The following is an 18418-nucleotide window of genomic DNA, read 5'->3' as shown; positions in this document are numbered from 1 at the left end:
CGAAGAACCTGTATCTCGCAGAGTTCTAAAAGTGACTTCTGTATGTCCCCTGTATGATTACAGCCGCTCTTCTCTTCATAAAGGTTCCCGCAGGACGAGATCCTCCACATCAGCCAGTTTTCTCCTCCTGAATTACCCCCGGGGATGGACAAGGAGCGGAATGAGATTACCGAGATCCTACTGAACGCCGCCTTGGAGATCATCTACCTGCTGACTGGAGAGGTGAGCGGCTCTAGATTTCTATCGGTAAGTAGGCATATTGTAACAAGGAGAAAAGGACCATGAAAATAGAAGATGATGGCAGGGGGAGAGCACATGGACCATCTAGTCTGATATCTATATAGAGACATAGAAGATGATGGCAGGGGGAGAGCACATGGACCATCTAGTCTGATATCTATATAGAGACATAGAAGATGATGGCAGAAGGAGAGCACATGGTCCATCTAGACTGATATCTATATAGAGACATAGAAGATGACGGCAGGAGGGAGGAGAGCACATGGTCCATCGAGTCTGATATCTATATAGAGACATAGAAGATGATGGCAGGAGGAGAGCACATGCTCCATCTAGTCTGATATCTATATAGAGACATAGAAGATGATGGCAGGAGGAGAGCACATGGCCCATCTAGTCTGATATCTATATACAGACATAGACGATGGCGGCAGGAGGAGAGCACATGGTCCATCTAGTCTGATATCTATATAGAGACAAAGAAGATGATGACAGGAGGAGAGCACATGGTCCATCTAGTCTGATATCTGTATAGAGACATAGAAGATGATGGCAGGAGAAGAGCACATGGTCCATCTAGTCTGATATCTATATAGAGACATAGAAGATGATGGCAGGAGGAAAGCACATAGTCCATCTAGTCTGATATCTATATAGAGACATAGAAGATGATGGCAGGGGGAGAGCACATGGTCCATCTAGTCTGATATCTATATAGAGACATAGAGGATGCTGGCAGGAGGAGAGCACATGGTCCATCTAGTCTGATATCTATATAGAGACATAGAGGATGCTGGCAGGAGGAAAGCACATAGTCCATCTAGTCTGATATCTATATAGAGACATAGAGGATGCTGGCAGGAGGAGAGCACATGGTCCATCTAGTCTGATATCTATATAGAGACATAGAAGATGACGGCAGGAGGAGAGCACATGGTCCATCTAGTCTGATATCTATATAGAGACATAGAAGATGACGGCAGCAGGAGAACACATGGACCATCCAGTCTGATATCTATATAGAGACATAGAAGATGACAGCAGGAGGAGAGCACATGGTCCATCTAGTCTGATATCTATATAGAGACATAGAAGATGACGGCAGGAGGAGAGCACATGGTCCATCTAGTATGATATCTATATAGAGACATAGAAGATGATGGCAGGAGGAGAGCACATAGTCCATCTAGTCTGATATCTATATAGAGACATAGAAGATGACAGCAGGAGGAGAGCTCATGGTCCATCTAGTCTGATATATATTTAGAAACATAGAAGATGAAGGCAGGAGGAGAGCACATGGTCCATCTAGTCTGATATCTATATAGGGATATAGAAGATGACGGCAGGAGGAGAGCACATGGTCCATCTAGTCTGATATCTATATAGAGACATAGAAGATGATGGCAGGTGGAGAGCACATGGCCCATCTAGTCTGATATCTATATAGAGACATAGAAGATGATGGCAGGAGGAGAGGACATGGTCCATCTAGGCTGATATCTATATAGAGACATAGAAGATGATGGCAGGAGGAGAGCACATGGTCCATCTAGTCTGATATCTATATAGAGACATAGAGGATGCTGGCAGGAGGAGAGCACATGGTCCATCTAGTCTGATATATATTTAGAAACATAGAAGATGAAGGCAGGAGGAGAGCACATGGTCCATCTAGTCTGATATCTATATAGAGACATAAAGGATGATGACAGCAGGAGGAGCGCACATGGTCCATCTAGTCTGATATCTATATAGGGATATAGAAGATGACAGCAGGAGGAGAGCGCATGGTCCATCTAGTCTGATATCTATATAGAGACATAGAAGATGACGGCAGGAGGAGAGCACATGGTCCATCTAGTCTGATATCTATATAGAGACATAGAAGATGATGGCAGGAGGAGAGCACATGGACCATCCAATCTGATATCTATATAGAGACATAGAAGATGACGGCAGGAGGAGAGCACATGGTCCATCTAGTCTGATATCTATATAGAGACATAGAAGATGATGGCAGGAGGAGAGCACATGGGCCATCTAGTCTGACATCTATAGAGAGACATAGAAGATGATGGCAGGAGGAGAGCACATGGGCCATCTAGTGTGATATCTATATAGAGACATAAAGGATGATGACAGCAGGAGGAGAGCACATGGTCCATCTAGTGTGATATCTTGTCTACCCTTATAATATTTTTGTCTTATGATATATATTTTGAATTCCGGCAGCTTTACAGTTGATTTTCCAACCACATCTGCTGGAAGTTTGTTCCCAGGTGCTTTACTTTTATTTTCTTTAAAATGATTTATTGGATACAGCTTTTAATCTCTCATCAACCGTTTTTAGATTGTGCTCCTTTGTTGTCGTCTTTTTAGTTTTTTCCATCCTGAGCATTTTTTCACTTTTAAGATACTCTGACCCTTTATTAGAGCCCCTGGCCCTCTCAGGATTGGCGCTCCACAGTATTGAAATTATACCTCTGCAGCATAAGCTCATGTGAAAAGTTTTCTGTGAATGAGTTTCACTATGAATCCACATTAAAGGGAAACTCCATTGGCCTGAGCAGCTCCGAACGAGGCCTGGTCAGCTGTGCTAGACTATTCGGGGCCTCACCGCCAACTGTGTGGGGTATTCTTGTGCAATGGCGTGGAGAGCATATCGGGAATGATGGGATTGATCAGATTGGTCAGATGGATCCAGATTCCTTCTGCTCCGTGCTGATGGGAGGTCAGAATTTGGCACAAGTACCATGAATTAATTACCCCATCTTATCAGCTGGTCAGAAAATGTCAGCACTGCCATCCAATCTGCAGCAACTACAAGGGCCTAGTGAAATGTATGCCACGACAAATTGCTGTGGTTCTGAAGGCCAAAGGAGGTCCAGCATGCTACTATATAGGGGTCTAATAAAGTGGCCGTTCATGGAGTCCTAGAATGGTAGAGTTGGAAGGGATCTCCAGGGTGATCGGGCCCACCAGGGTCATCGTGTCCAACCCCCTGCTCAGTGCAGGATTCACTAAATCATCCCAGACAGATGTCTGTCCGGCCTCTGAAGACTTCCATTGAAGGAGATCTCCCCACCTTCCTTCACTGTATATAAAGGTTTCCATCGTGTCCCCTCTTCTCTTTTTTTTACCTCCTGGCTATAAAAAGGAATTTCTTTAAGTCTTTCCTGATATGTTTTGTGTTTGAGACTTTCTACATTTTTTTTCCACTTTCATCTTTGGATTTGTTCAACTTCATCCGCATCTCTTTGTAGTTTCGGACTTTTGTATTCCAGATGTCGTTTTACTATAACTGGATCCAGTTGGATCAAAATGTTCCCCTTTCTGTTGGTAGGAATACATTGTTCAGTTCTGGAGATCTACACAACATAGAAGGGGCTCTTTGCCGTAAGAGCATTGAGACTATGGAACTCTCTGTCTGAGGATGTGGTGAATGCGAACTACTTAATAGAGTAAAAGAGGGGCCTGGAGTGTAATAATGTTACATCTTATATCTTTGATTACTCAGAAGGGTGGGTGATTGATTACCAGAATAAGGAGGGATCTGTTTTCCCCTCAGTGTCTGTCCATCTTTTCCTGCCAACATCTTCTATGTCTCTATATACACAGGATTACACCGTAGTGAAGAAGACATCTGGTGACTCTGTGACTCCCATCATCCATCTCCAGGAGTCAGGAGGATGGAGCCGGACCCCGGGCCCCATCACAGAGCCTCCCCTGCACCTCCTGACCAATAAGGAGAAGATCCTAGAGCTCACCAAGAAGATGACGGAGCTGCTGACCGGAGAGGTGACGCTGCGGGGAATGTGGGGGACATTATACAGTAACAGGAGGGTCTGGGTGATGACTGTATATTGTGTTGTCAGGTTCCTATAAGGTGTCAGGATGTCACCGTCTATTTCTCCATGGAGGAGTGGGAGTATATAGGAGGACACTGGGATCTGTTCAAGGACGGCATGATGGAGGACCACCGACCCCTCACATCACTGGGTAGGAAGAGAGATATATTTTTAAGGGGTCTTGCTGTGCCTTACTGGTAGCCATGTTGAAGCTTTAATACTATGTACGGTGTATATAGATGTGCCTGCAATGACATGTTGCATTGGAGCTCCTCAATTGAGGCTCAATTCAAATTATGTTAGAAGCCTACTAATCCTCAGCAGTAACTGTGATAGCAGTTTGCCTTCCCGTGAAGAGCCTGCGTGGTTCAGTCCATGCAATTTCATGATACAAGAATGCTGGTGACTTAAATATTGATCCCCGGAAAGAAAAGATCGTTAGGTAATTCCCAGGTGATCACAGTGAGATCACCTGGGCTTGCTACTTGCTAGTTGAGCGGCCGTGTCAGAAAGTATCAGGGCGGAAGGGGGACATCAGAGCGGCACAGGAACCATCGCCAGGAGACCGAGGGAGCCGCTAGAGGATTGCCCGCTGAAGGATCCGTCCAGCGAGCAGAGGTGCGGCCGCACGGAGAGAGGTCCCGACGCGGAACCTGAGGGTGACGTCATCGGCTGCTGCTGAAGAGGAGTCTGCTGCTGTTGCTGATGAGTCTGCTACTGCTGGCTGATAAGTGTATATACTGTGTGTGTGCCTGTCAGGAAGTGTCTGTGCCATCCCATATACTACTTGTGCAATGTATGCGGTCCTTTATCAGCCGATCGAGGGTGCAGACTGTTGTGCAAGATGCGTGCACGTTGCATATTTGGAAGCCCAAATCGTGGATCTAGATGAGCGACTGGCAACGCTGAGAGCTATTGACAATATGGAAAGGAGTTTGCTGCTCACTAAGCAGGCACTCGCTGGGGTAGAGGCGGGGGCAGATGGTAGTATGGAAGAGCAAGGGGGCGCAGGCAGCCAGCTGGGTAACAGAAGGGGTAAAGGAAAGAGAGCCAGAGAGGCTAGTCCTGAACTGGCCCAACCCAACAAGTTTGCAAAGTTGGCAAATGAGGGGGATGCCATTACAGAGCCAGCACCGCTGCAGCACGACATGCCCTCTGAATGCCAGGGATCTGACTGCTCCAGTGAGATGGGGATGGGGAGCGCAGGGCAGGCTAGACAGGTCCTAGTGGTGGGGGACTTAATTATAAGGGGGACAGATAGGGCAATCTGCCATAAAGACCGGGATCGTCGAACGGTGTGTTATCTTCCTGGCGCTCGAGTTCGACACATCGCGGATCGGATTGACAGATTACTGGGAGGGGCTGGTGAGGATCCAGCAGTCATGGTGCACGTTGGCACCAATGAACAAATTAGAGGTCAATAGAGGGCCCTCAAAAATGGTTTCAGGGACTTAGGGGCCAAGCTTAGGGTGAGGACCTCCAGGGTAGTTTTCTCGGAAATACTGCCTGCACCTAAAGCCACACTAGAAAGGCAGCAGGATCTTAGGAAGGTAAACAAGTGGCTCCGGAGATGCTGTAAGGAGGGGTTTGGGTTCCTGGAGAACTTGGCTGACTTTGCTGTCAGCTACAAGTTCTACCATAGGGACGGGCTGCATCTTAATGGGGAGGGTGCAGCTGTGCTGGGGGATAAGATGGCTAGAAGGTTGGAGGAGTGTTTAAACTAGGGACTGGGGGGGGGGGGAAGAGAAGTAGGGGGGTAGACAGTGTAGACAGCGACCTGGGACCAAGTAATGGGAATGGGCGTCCAGCAGGGGGTGGGGTTAGTACAGTTAGAACTAACAGAACAGCCAATAGTACCATTAGTAGCAAAATGAATATAAAAATCAACAGCAACCATATAAATTGTATGACCACGAATGCATGAAGTCTGATCGGTAAAGTGGCTGAGTTTGAAGCAAGAATGACTGATGAAAACTACGACATAGTGGGAATAACGGAAACATGGCATGATAAGTGCGATTGGGCGGTGAATTTACAGGGTTACAATCTCTTCAGACGAGACCGTGGGGAACAGAAAGGGGGAGGGGTTTGTCTGTACAATAAATCACACCTAATGCCAACAAGAAGATATAGGTGCAGGAAATAAAAGTGTGGAATCTCTGTGGGTAGAAATACCGGGAGAAAAAAATAACAAAATCCTGATAGGGGTTTTCTATAGACCACCAAAAGTAACAGAAGAAACGGAAACTTTATTATTAAGGCAAATAGAAGAGGTGTCAAACCGCAATGAACTTATTATTATGGGGACTTTAATTAGCCGTATATAATATGGGAAGACAAAACCTGCAAATCTCACAAGGGTGATAAGTTCTTAAGAACAATTAAAGACAACTACCTTACCCAACTGGTGCAGGAGCCAACTAGAGGGAGGGCCACTCTGGACTTATTATTAAACAACAAACTGGTCAGAATCATGAGGGTGCAGGTTTAGGGACACTTGGGAAATAGTGACCACAATATGACAGCTGGAAACTAATTATTCAATAAGAAGCCTTATCAGGGAGCAACAAAAAAACTGAACTTTAGTAAAGCAAAATTTGATGAGCTTAGAACTACTATCGGTAACATTAATTGGGACAACATCCTCAAAAATATCAGTACAGAGGACAAATGGGAAAAGTTTAAAAACATTCTAATCGCCTCGTGTGAGCAGTTCATACCCTTAAAAAAAAAAAGAATTACAAGCAGAAGGAAACCAATGTAGCTCGACAAGACTGTAAGGGGGGCAATAAATGAAAAAAGAAAGCGTTCAAACTACTAAAGCAAGAAGGCAGCGAAGAAGTGCTAAAATCATACAGGGAAAAATACAAAATATGTAAAGGAAAGTGTAAAATTGCCAAGGAGGAGGCAGGAAGACTGATCGCCAAAGAGAGCAAAAACAACCCGAAACTATTCTTCAGCGATATTAACAGCAAAAGGATTTGCACCGAGAGCGCTGGCCCTTTAACAAATAATGCAGGAGAAATCATTGAAGATGATGGAGGGAAGGCAAATCTAGTAGTTTCTATTTTATTTGTGTATTCACAAATGAAAAAGAAATGTCACACGAGATGCAGGGGGATAAAACGACCCCCCACTAAATATTGCATGCCTAACACAGGACAAAGCGCAGAACCAGTTAAAGAGGATTAAAATCAATAAATCGCCGGGCCCAGATGGAATACACCCAAGGGTTCTAAGGGAAATAAGTGATGTGATAGCTAGACTGCTATTTCTTATATTTATGGGCACTATAGAGACCGGGGTTGTACCACTAGATTGGCGCATTGCCAATGTGGTTCCAATGTACAAAAAGGGGTCAAAAAGAGAGCCTGGTAACTACAGGCCGGTAAGTCTCACTTCAATAACTGGAAAAATATTCGAGGGGTTTCTGAGAGACGCCATCCTAGAATACCTCAAGGAAAACAACAGTATAGCCCCTCATCAGCATGGGTGCATGAGGAGTCATTCATGTCAGACCAATTTAATCAGTTTCTACGACAATGTAAGCTCTAGGCTGGACCTGGGAGAGTCTGTTGATCTCGTATATCTGGACTTCTGTAGAGCATTTGACACCGTGCCACATAATAGGCTGATATATAAAATGAGAAGCTCGGATTGGGTGAAAACGTGTGTATCTGGGTGAACAATTGGCTCAGAGATAGAAAGCAGAGGGGGGTGGTAAAAGGTTCATACTCTGATTGAGCCACCATCACTAGTGGGGGCCACAGGGTTCAGTATTGGGCCCATTCTGTTCAATTTATTTATCAACGACCTGATAGAGGGGCTGCACAGCAAAATATCAATATTTGCAGATGATACAACATTATACAATATAATTAATGCAACAGAGGACAATGTGCGGCTACAAATGGACCGAGATAAGCCCGGGGCTTGGGGGGGGGGGGGGGGGGAATGGGAAATGAGAAATGAAGTTCAGTGTTGATAAATGTAAGGTTCTGCACATGGGCAGGAGTAACGGATGTCACCAATATACACTAAATGGGGTACTGCTAGGGAAAAGACCTGGGGGTACTAGTGGACTATAGACTTAACTGGAGCAACCAATGCTAGTCAGCTGCTGCAAAAGCTAATAAAGTCTTGGGGTGCATTAAAAGAGGTATAGGGGCGAGGGACGAGAACATTATCCTTCCATTATATAAGGCACTTGTCAGGCCTCACATGGAATACTGCGCACAGTTCTGGTCACCGGGGCTCAGGAAAGATGTTACAGTGCTGGAGGGGGTTCAAAGAAGGGCAACTAAACTAATAAACGGGATGAAGGACTGGAATACCCAGAGAGGCACCAAAACTGGGACTATTTACCCTGGAAAAAGACGGCTAAGGGGCGACCAAATAACTATGTATAAATACATGAGGGGACGATACAAGGATCTCTGCCAGGATCTGTTTATACCCAGGACTGCAACAGTAACAAGAGGGCATCCGCTACGTCTAGAGGAAAGCAGGTTTCATCACCAACGTAGAAGGGGGTTCTTTACTGTAAGAGCAGTGAGACTGTGGAACTCTGCCTGAGGATGTGGTGATGGCAGGATCCATAGAGGAGTTTAAGAGGGACTAGATGTCTTCCTAGAGCGCTATGATATTACGGGATATAGACATTAGGAGACCAGCAGGGTTGGTGATTTCAAATGTTCCAGGGATTACTCTGGCTGCCATTGTAGAGTCAGGAAGGTTGCCTTCCTCTGGATCAACCAAGGGGGTGGAAACATTCTGAACTAGATGGACTTTGTGTTCTTTTTTTTGTTTCTATGGTAACTAATGTTACATCACATGAAAGCCTTATGTGTCTAATATGGGTTTTCAAAATGTTGTGTTTGTAGCTTATGGCAACAGTGATCTCGGCACGGAGTAAAACAAAATGGTGGAGTCTAAGGCGATATTCACAGCAAATGGGAGCAGAGGAGTGATAAAATTCTTGTTTCTGCAAGGAAAGTCCACGAAGGATATTCATGGTGATATGTGGCAGACCTTGGGGGATCAATGCCCTTCATATTCTACAGTTATGAACTGGGGGCCACTTCAACGCCAATGATGAGGAGCGTCCTGGACGACCGAGAGAGGTTGTTGTTCCGGAGATCGTCGATGCTGCACACAACCTAATACTGGAGAATGGGCCAATTTCAGCTGCAGGAATAGCCGACATCATGGGGATTTCTGGTGAAAGTGTTTGTGTCATTATCCATGAAGAAGCTATCTGCAAAGCAGGTCCCCAAATGTTTGACAACAGATCAGAATAGCATGGAGTGAAAACTTCCCTGTCCATTTGTCAGCGTTCCTGGATCGACTGGTCACTATGGATGAGACCTGAATTTATTTGTATGACCTTGAAACCAAGGAGCAGTCAGAAGAGTGAAGGCACAGTGGTTCTCCTCGCCCAAAGAAGGTCAGCAACTAAGGTGATGGCGTCTGTGTTCTGGGATAAGGAGGGCGTGCTGCTAGTGGACGACCTTCACAATGGTTCCACCATCAATACAAGGTATTGCATTGAACTTTTGGACCAATTGAAGGCAGCTCTGAAGGCCAAAAAGCACGGCAAGCTGTCCAAAGGAATCTTGTTCCTGCAAGACAACGCCTTCGCTCACACTGCACAAGCGATCATGACAAAACTGGTGGAGCTCGGCTTCCAGCTGGTTGACCACCCACCTTATTCACCAGATCTAGCTCCCTCCGACTATCATCTGTTTACAAACCTGAAGAAACACCTCAGGGGGACCAAATGTCCCACCATTCCTGATGCCATGGCTGCTATGGATGACTGGTTTGAGGCACAACTGAAATCCTTCTTTTTGCAAGGCTTAGAGAACTTGGAATTCCGATGTAAGAAGTGTGTTGGCATCAGTGGAGAGGATGTGGAAGAAATATAAAGCTTAATCTTCCTATCTCTTTTTTTTTTTTTTTCAGGGTAAAGCCAATGTTACGGTATCATACCCACCAGTACGCCAGCCCGGGTTGCCCTAGAACTTGCCCGCAACCCCCTGTCCCTGCCTACTTGCCTCCACTCCTGGCTAACCCCAGGTGGGCAACTGGGTGGTGGTCCCTAGTTTCACTAGGGAACGAGAGGGGACACTGGCGTACGAAGATGTAACAAGGTAGAATACCGACAGGATGGGCAGATGATACAACCAGCAGAAAAATACAAGCAGACAGAGGCGGATAGGAGAACCTGACAGAAATGACAGAACAAGCTGACAATGCTGGAGACCAACAGAGGCAGGATGCTAGCACGCTGAAGGAAACCAAATCACTGCCAGCCTTAAAAACACAAGCCTCCACCCAGGGGCAGAGAGAGGGAGAAACACACACCCACAGCACCAATTTAAAAGGTGCTAATGCACGGGGCTGACTACAGGTGCGCGCGCACCAACAGCACCATTCCGAACAGCCACCCGCGCCCCCGGCAGCTGGACAACAAGCCGAGGGGGCGCGCCCCGCCCCCCCCCCCCCCCCCGGGAAGACCCACAGCCGCCGCACTGTAACAGCCAAAGACTTATCAGCAGCCCCTCATAGTATCAAAAGAAAAAAACAACCCATGGTTGTCATTCAAGGGTTTCTTCAAATGTGGAAAGTCTTGGTGCAGTGTGTGCCATTTGGGTACAAAAAAGACAAATTCATTGGTAGTGATGGAGGTGGAGAATTTAAGATCAATGATTTTATCTGAGAACATAGTGTATCTTATCACATGCACTGTGTGTAATACCGGTTTTCCGAAAATAAGACGGGTCTTATATTACTTTTTGCTCCCAAATATGCGCTACGTCTTATTTTCAGGGGGTGTCTCTTTTCGCCATGGTAAATCAGTCTGTGGCCGCTAATCCCTCAATTGGCCAGTTTTGTGGATGAAATTTCTCAGAAATCTCCACATGGTACAGCAAATCTGTCACAGCAAAGCTGGGAGAAGCCGGTGTTGTGGTGCGGATTCACCGGCCACAGAAACGGAAAAGCGTGCAGCCAGGTCGCTTCAAAACAAGCGGCTGAGTGCCGTGGGTTTTGAATCAGCGCTTTCCCAGTGGAAATCTCGCTGTTTATCGCTGTGGCCAAATTGCGAGATTTCCGCTAGAAATACGCTCTGTGAGAACCCAGCCTTAAGAATCACACAGGGTGCCTGACTCACACACAGAACCATAAAAAATAAGGGCTGTAAAGTAACGTACCTGTCTGCAGACAGAAGTTCCTGTACCACTTGTAAGCAGGGATGGTATTGCAGCTTCCGGCCACCAGGGGGAGCTCATCACAGCAGACGTGTACAGCAGGAACAGAACGTACAGTATGGACTTTTCCAGCCAGCAAGCTCACAACAGCACACTCGTACAGCACAGCAGGGACAGGATAACAGCAGACTCTCTGCAGATCTACCTATACATCTGGAGGTAGGAGACAACGGGGATGGCAGCAGGGGACAGGCCTCTTGACTTGCCTGCACACTTTACTATGCCTTACTATCGGGGGGTGCCTTATATTTGGGACTTCTGCAAATTTCAGGGGGTGCCTTATTTTCGGGGGAAACACGGTAAGTACTATGTGGGCTGCACCATGAGAAAGATCAGAACTCGGATCTCGGAACACGTGAGACAGATAAATGTTTCGACCCGAGTGGTTTTGGGTGCAGCCAGACATTTTTTGGAAGTTCATGCAGGTAATAGTGAAAGTTTTGCGTTGTTTGGTAGTGAGAAGGTGAAGAGTTCTAGAAGGTGTAAGACAAGTAGAGAAATGGTTCTCAGAAGAGAAGCTCGCTGGATTCTCACATTAAATAGTAGATTCCCAGTAGGAATGAACACAAAGACAGATTTGTTGTTTATCTACTAAATCTCCTCATTCCTGGTATTCAATAAATGGTGCTATACAGCATTCATGGGGCACATTGTGACTATATCGGCTCATGTGAATCAATTCCAGAAAATAATGAACATCTAGTAAAAAATAAACCGTTAATATAAATATGGAATAATGGGTTAAAATGAATTAAAAGGCTACTTATGATCGACTGTTCCGTATAGTATTCATAGGATACATTGCAGATAAAGAAATTATGAGAGAATAGAACATAAGCAAAAAAAACTAGATGTAAAACATACTAAATAGCACGACCAAATAGATTTTAGAGTAGAATAAAAGTAATAGTATTTATTAGAACTATTGATAAACACAGAGAATGAATTACTATATTAGCATTAACCCCTTCCCACTCCAGGACGTAAGGGCACGTCATGGAGCAGCGGGGTAGGTATGAAGAGAGGTCGCGGGACGACCTCTCTTCATACAGCGCAGGCGTCAGCTGTTTATTACAGCTGACACGCGGGCAATAGCCGCTATCGGCCGATTGCGGCTATTAACCATTTAAATGCCGCTGTCACTTCTGACAGCGGCAATCAAATCCCCCAAACGAAGTTCAGGGGTCCCGTATGGCCCCCCGCAGTGAGATCAGGGGAGCCGTGCAGGTGTCATGGCAGCCAGGGGCCCCAGGGCTGCTTTAGCAGATTGCCTGTCAAGCCATTCCCGTGGGATGGCTTGATAGACTGCCTGTTAAATGGCAGTATGACGTAATGCTATAGCATTACGTCATACTGCAGGAGCGATCAAAGCATCACTGGTTGTGGTCCCCCAGGGGGACTTTAAAGTAAAGTAAAAAAAAAATCAGTTTTTTTTTTATGCCATATCTCTAATTAAAAAATCTAAATCCTAAAATAAAAATACATATTTGGTATCGCCGCGTCCGTAAAAGTCAGATCTATCAAAGTAGCACATTATTTTTCCCACACGGTGAACGTTGTCCAAAAAAAAAAAAAAAAAACCCCAGAAATGCACTTTTTCAGTTACCCTGTCTCCCAGAAAAAGCGCAGTAAAAAGCGATCAAAAAGTCGTAGGTATTCCGAATTGGTACTATCAGAAACTACAGGACATCCCGCAAAAAATGAGCCCTCGCTCAACTACGTCAACAGAAAAATAAAAGTCATCGCGCGCACAAAATGACCGCAGAAAATAATTGAAAAAAATTTAATGTCTTTGAAAAAAAAAATAGTACAGTAAGAAAAACCTCTACAAGTTTGGTATCGTAGTAATCGTACCGACCCACAGAATAAAGTTATCATGTCGCTTTTGTTGCAGTTTGTGCGCCGTAGAAACAAGACGCACTAAAAGATGGCGGAATATAGTTTTTTTTCTTCATTTTACTCGATTTAGAATTTTTTAAAAGTTTTTCAGTACATTATATGGTACTTTAAATAGCACCATTGAAAAATACAACTCGGCCCGCAAAAAACAAGCCCTCATACAGTGACGTCGATGGATCAATAAAGGAGTTACGTTTTTTTTTAAGGGGGGGTGGGAAACCAAAATGGAAAAAGAAAAAGGGGGCCGCGTCATTAAGGGGTTAAATAAGTAGGGAAAGCAGCAAATACAATAGGTATTACATACAAATCATTTACATGTTATTATAAATAGGCATTTTAAAACAATCTAAGGCTAATGTCGGAATAATGAATGATGAAGGTCAGTATTAAGCGCTCTCGCTCCGTGTCCAGATCAATCTAACATAAGGCACACGTTGTACTGGGGCTTTGCTAGAGGGAGCCAAGCAGCTCAGACAGTCTTTGCCAAGTAGAACATGCAGGAGTTAAAGGGGTTGTCCCGCGAAACAAAGTTGGGGTAAGCACTTCTGTATGGCCATATTAATGCACTTTGTAATGTACATTGTGCATTAATTATGAGCCATACAGAAGTTATTCACTTACCTGCTCCGTTGCTAGCGTCCTCGTCTCCATGGTGCCGTCTAATTTTCAGCGTCTAATCGCCCGATTACACGCGCTTGCGCAGTCCGGTCTTCTCTGTGTTGAATGGGGCTGCTCGTGCTGGAGAGCTGCTCCTCGTAGCTCCGCCCCGTCACGTGTGCCGATTCCAGCCAATCAGGAGGCTGGAATCGGCAATGGACCGCACAGAAGACCTGCGGTCCACCGAGGGTGAAGATCCCAGCGGCCATCTTCGCAAGGTAAGTAAGAAGTCACCGGAGCGCGGGGATTCTGGTAAGTACTATCCGTTTTTTTTTTTTCAACACATGCATCGGGTTTGTCTCGCGCCGAACGGGGGGGCTATTGAAAAAAAGCAAAAACCCGTTTTGGCGCGGGACAACCCCTTTAAATTTCAGGTTTTTCATTAGAAGGGTTTTTAAAGGAAGTAAACCGAGGGGTCGGTGAGGTGACCAAGGCTCTGTGTGAGCAGTAACCCGTACTCCGGCTCCATGTATATCCTCTAAGCAAGCACTATAAATTAAAGCAGGATACTTTCACAACGTAACCTGGTGCTCCCGGCTGTTGGTAATACACAGCCTACCCTCTCAAGGCGTCATTGTTCTGGTTCCCCCTTCTCAACTCTTTGCCTGGTTCTATTCCAACCAGTTTTTTTTATTCTGCGCCTATCCTTCCACATGGCTCAGGCCCATGCACTGGGGGAGCCGCTTTACCTCCAGAGGCAGAAACACTCTGCACATTCAGAATCCTGTGTCTATTTGGCACTGCACAACACTATAGAGTTAATGTTCTCCTTTAAGGGGATTCTGTTCAGCCAATTTCACACTTGGCCTCTTCAGTGGTCCATCCTCTCTAGGTGGTACAGGTTTCCTAGCTCCTTGGATCGTAAGATCCGGGTATCTCTGCAGACTCAACACTCCCTTCATTGGTGGCTGGATTCCCCACAGATCCAGGTAAGGCGCTCTTTTCTGACCTTCCAATTACAGGTGCTCAGCACGGATGCCAGACTCTCCAGCTGTAGGGTGGGTACTCTCTAAGGCCTCTTGGGCCAGGCAAGAGTCCACACTACCAATAAATGTGTTGGAACTTCAGACCATTCTCTTAATGCTTCAACACTTTGCTCCACAACTGACTGACTGGTCATTCAGTTCAGGTCCAGACTGACAATGCAATGACGGTCACATACATAAATCACTAAGGCGGGACCCACTGCTTGAGAGTCAAGGCGGAAGCGGTGAAGGTCCTGGCCTGGGCCAAAGTTCACCTTCTAGTACCGCTAGATTCGGTCCACGGTGGTAGAAGCCTATCTGTTACCATGCAGGGCGGCGCTGGGTCCCACGGCCGGCGCGCGCCGCTCCAATGTCGGCTCCGGCGTCCCGGAGCTCTGCTGTCGGGGCTCTCCCGGCGGCGTGGAGCAGCCAGCGTGCAGCGTCGTGGGCGTGGCCGCCCGTAGGGTGCCGCCCGCTCTCCTCCACCTTCCATATGCAACAGTGGGAGAGTCGGCTCCTCCCACTCTCCGCCCCTGGGCGGAGGCGTTAAGTTAAAAGGCTGGCAGTGACCTGAGCTCACTGCCAGTTATTGGTTCTGCTAGCCTCTAGTCAGGTCTGTCTCAGTCTGCTCTAGTTGCTCGTCAGTATCCTGTCAGTTTGCCTGTGAGCTCCATCTCCAGCCTTACTTTGCTTTGTAGTTCTGTTGGTCTGTTCCACCTGCCTCTTCTGTCGGCACTCTGTCCCCTGTTAGTAGTTCCATCTAGGTAGTCGCCAGGTCCCTAGCCAGTACAGGGACCGCCGCCCAGTTGTCCGCCTGGGGTTAGCCAGGGCCGAGGCAAGTAGGCAGGGACAGTGGGGTGCGGGAAGATCAGGGCAGCCCACCTGGCGCTCGGGGGGCAGAGTGCCGTAACATAATAACTGGCCATTAAAAACCATTTGTCATGGAGGCAATCAGTTCCCTCATGAACCAGCTGCAAGCCCTGGTGCCTGTGATCCAGGATTTATCCGCCCGCATGGTGGCCCAGGAGTAGCGGGGGGTGTCGCAGGGGTCGGACGCCTCAACCAGCCCCGAACCCAAGTGCCCTCTTCCCGAGGTGTTTTCTGGGGAGAGGAACAAGTTTTTTGTTTTCCGACAGGCGTGTCGCCTGTTTTTTCGGATGCGTCCCCGTTCTTCCGGGTCGGAGGCTCAGAGGGTCAGGCTGATAATGTCCCTGCTGCGGGCCTTTTCCATCCCGGAGGGTTCCTCCTGCCTGCAGTCTGCGGACTCCTTTTTTCAGGAACTCGGGGGTATCTTCGACGAACCGGACCGAGCGGGGTTGGCGGTTTTCGCGGTTGTTGGCGCTGCGGCAGGGGTCGTCTTGTGTGGAGGATTATTGCTCCAACTTCAGACGCTATGCGGGGGATACGACATGGAACGATAGCGCGCTGAAAGACGTTTTTCTGCAGGGCCTCTCGGACGCAGTTAAAGACCTGTTAATTTCCCATCCCGTTCCCGGGTCCTTAAGGGAGGCTATGGAGCTAGCGGTGAAGGCAGATAGGAGGCTCAGGTCTAGGAAGCAGGACAGGCAGACCCGTAGAGTCAGGGAGTTCGGTTGCCCTGGTCCCTCTTCCTCCTTACCAGTCTCTGTGCCCGAGCCGATGGAAGTGGATCCGCTGGACCCCAAAGAGCGACGCCGGATCCGTTTGTTGCACCGTCTCTGCCTCTACTGCGGGAAAGCTGGACATCGAGTGATAACCTGCCCACTGAGGTCTCAACGCTCGCAGCCGGAACCGGCGGAAAACTCCGAGTCCTAGGCGATTGCAGGGAGGATCGCCTAGGACTTCAGGTACTTCCTAAACTTTTGGTACCGTGTCATGTTAGATTCCGGGATTTTTCCCGATCAGGGCGGGCGTTTATTGATTCCGGAGCAGCCGCCAACTTGATAAGTCTGTGTTTTGTCCGTTCCCTGATGGCGGAATTTGTGGCGCTGAAGACGCCAATTCATTTTACCAGTATTGATGCTACCCCCCTCTCTACAGGCCTGGTACGATGGAGGACCCCAAGATTACAGTTCACGGTGGGGATCCTCCACTCGGAAGAACTGTCTTTCCTGGTTATGGAAAAAATGTCGGTTGATGTGGTGCTTGGTATGCCCTGGTTGGCACTGCACAATCCCCAATTTGATTGGTCCACCCGGGAATTGACTCATTGGGGATCATCCTGTCATAATCGCCTGTCTACCATAGCTGTGTGCTCCACAGATACGGTGCTCATTCTGGAGTATTTGTCAGACTTTCAGGATGTATTCTCCAAAAAACTGTCTAAGGCTCTGCCTCCGCATAGGGAGTGGGACTGTGGTATTGATCTGATTCCCGACATTCCCATCCCTAAGGGAGCCATTTTCAATTTGTCAGGCCGTGAGCATGAAGCTCTCAAGTCCTATGTCTTGGAGGCTCTGGCCAACCGACATATCCGGCCGTCCAGGTCCCCTGCCGGGGCAGGTCTCTTCTTTGTAGAGAAGAAGGACGGGACACTAAGGCCTTGTGTGGATTATCGGGCCTTGAATAAAATCACTGTGAAGAACCAGTGCTCCTTGCCCCTAATTCCTGACTTGTTGAATCAGGTGGTAGGGGCCCACTGGTTCTCCAAACTGGACTTGCGGGGGGCTTACAATTTAATTCGCATTAGAGAGGGAGATGAATGGAAGACGGCATTCAACACCCCGTTAGGACATTTTGAATGTCTGGTCATGCCTTTTGGACTTTGTAATGTCCCCGCTGTGTTTCAGGGTTTTATGAACGCGGTCTTCCACGACTTCCTGGGGGTATTTCTGGTCATCTATCTTGAAGACATTCTTGTGTACTCGCCTGACTGGGACTCACATGTGCAGCACCTGAGGTTGGTCCTGACCTGTTTGCGCGAGTATCAACTTTTTGTCAAGTTAGAGAAATGTACATTTGGTTCTAAACAAGTATCCTTCCTTGGTTATGTAATCTCACCCACGGAGATTCAGATGGAGTCTGATAAAGTAGCGGAAATCTCCCAATGGGTCAGACCAGACAACCTCAAGGCTCTCCAGCGGTTCTTAGGTTTTGCAAATTTTTACCGCAAATTCATTGGGAATTACTCAGTTATTGCTCAACCTCTGACCGACGTGACTAAGAAGGGGGCCGACTTGGGTAAGTGGTCGCCTGCAGCCCTTGAGGCCTTTAGCCGTCTAAAAAAGGCATTCACGACTGCCCCAGTGCTAATACAGCCGGACGCACAACTACCCTTTTTTATTGAGGTAGACGCGTCTGAAGTGGGGACAGGAGCAGTATTGTCGCAGGAAGTCAGTGGGAGGTCTGGGTATAGCCCATGTGCGTTCTTTTCGCGGAAGTTCAATTCAGCAGAGCGCAACTACGACGTGGGTAACCGCGAATTATTGGCTATCAAATGGGCTCTGGAAGAGTGGCGACACCATCTTGAGGGTGCTAGACACCCAATTACCGTATATACTGATCACAAGAATCTGGTATATCTCGCCAATGCGAAAAGACTCACAGCTCGTCAAGC

General features: G+C 47.2%; 1 protein-coding gene across 1 annotated transcript in view; it reads left to right on the top strand.

The window, feature by feature from the left end:
• Positions 1–18418, top strand: part of LOC136627298 (zinc finger protein 585A-like) — a 104443-nt gene that overhangs the window by 30027 nt on the left and 55998 nt on the right. Inside the window, exons 2-4 of the mRNA XM_066602288.1 lie at positions 84–246; positions 3862–4041; positions 4119–4242. Coding sequence (XP_066458385.1) covers positions 145–246; positions 3862–4041; positions 4119–4242 — 406 coding nt within the window. The 5' untranslated portion in view covers positions 84–144. The remainder of the gene's footprint in view (positions 1–83; positions 247–3861; positions 4042–4118; positions 4243–18418) is intronic.

This window comes from Eleutherodactylus coqui, chromosome 5 (assembly GCF_035609145.1).
Source record: "Eleutherodactylus coqui strain aEleCoq1 chromosome 5, aEleCoq1.hap1, whole genome shotgun sequence".
NCBI classification, from domain to species: domain Eukaryota; kingdom Metazoa; phylum Chordata; class Amphibia; order Anura; family Eleutherodactylidae; genus Eleutherodactylus; species Eleutherodactylus coqui.
Note: the sequence above shows the minus strand (reverse complement) of the source record. Positions and strands in the feature narration are given on the sequence as shown.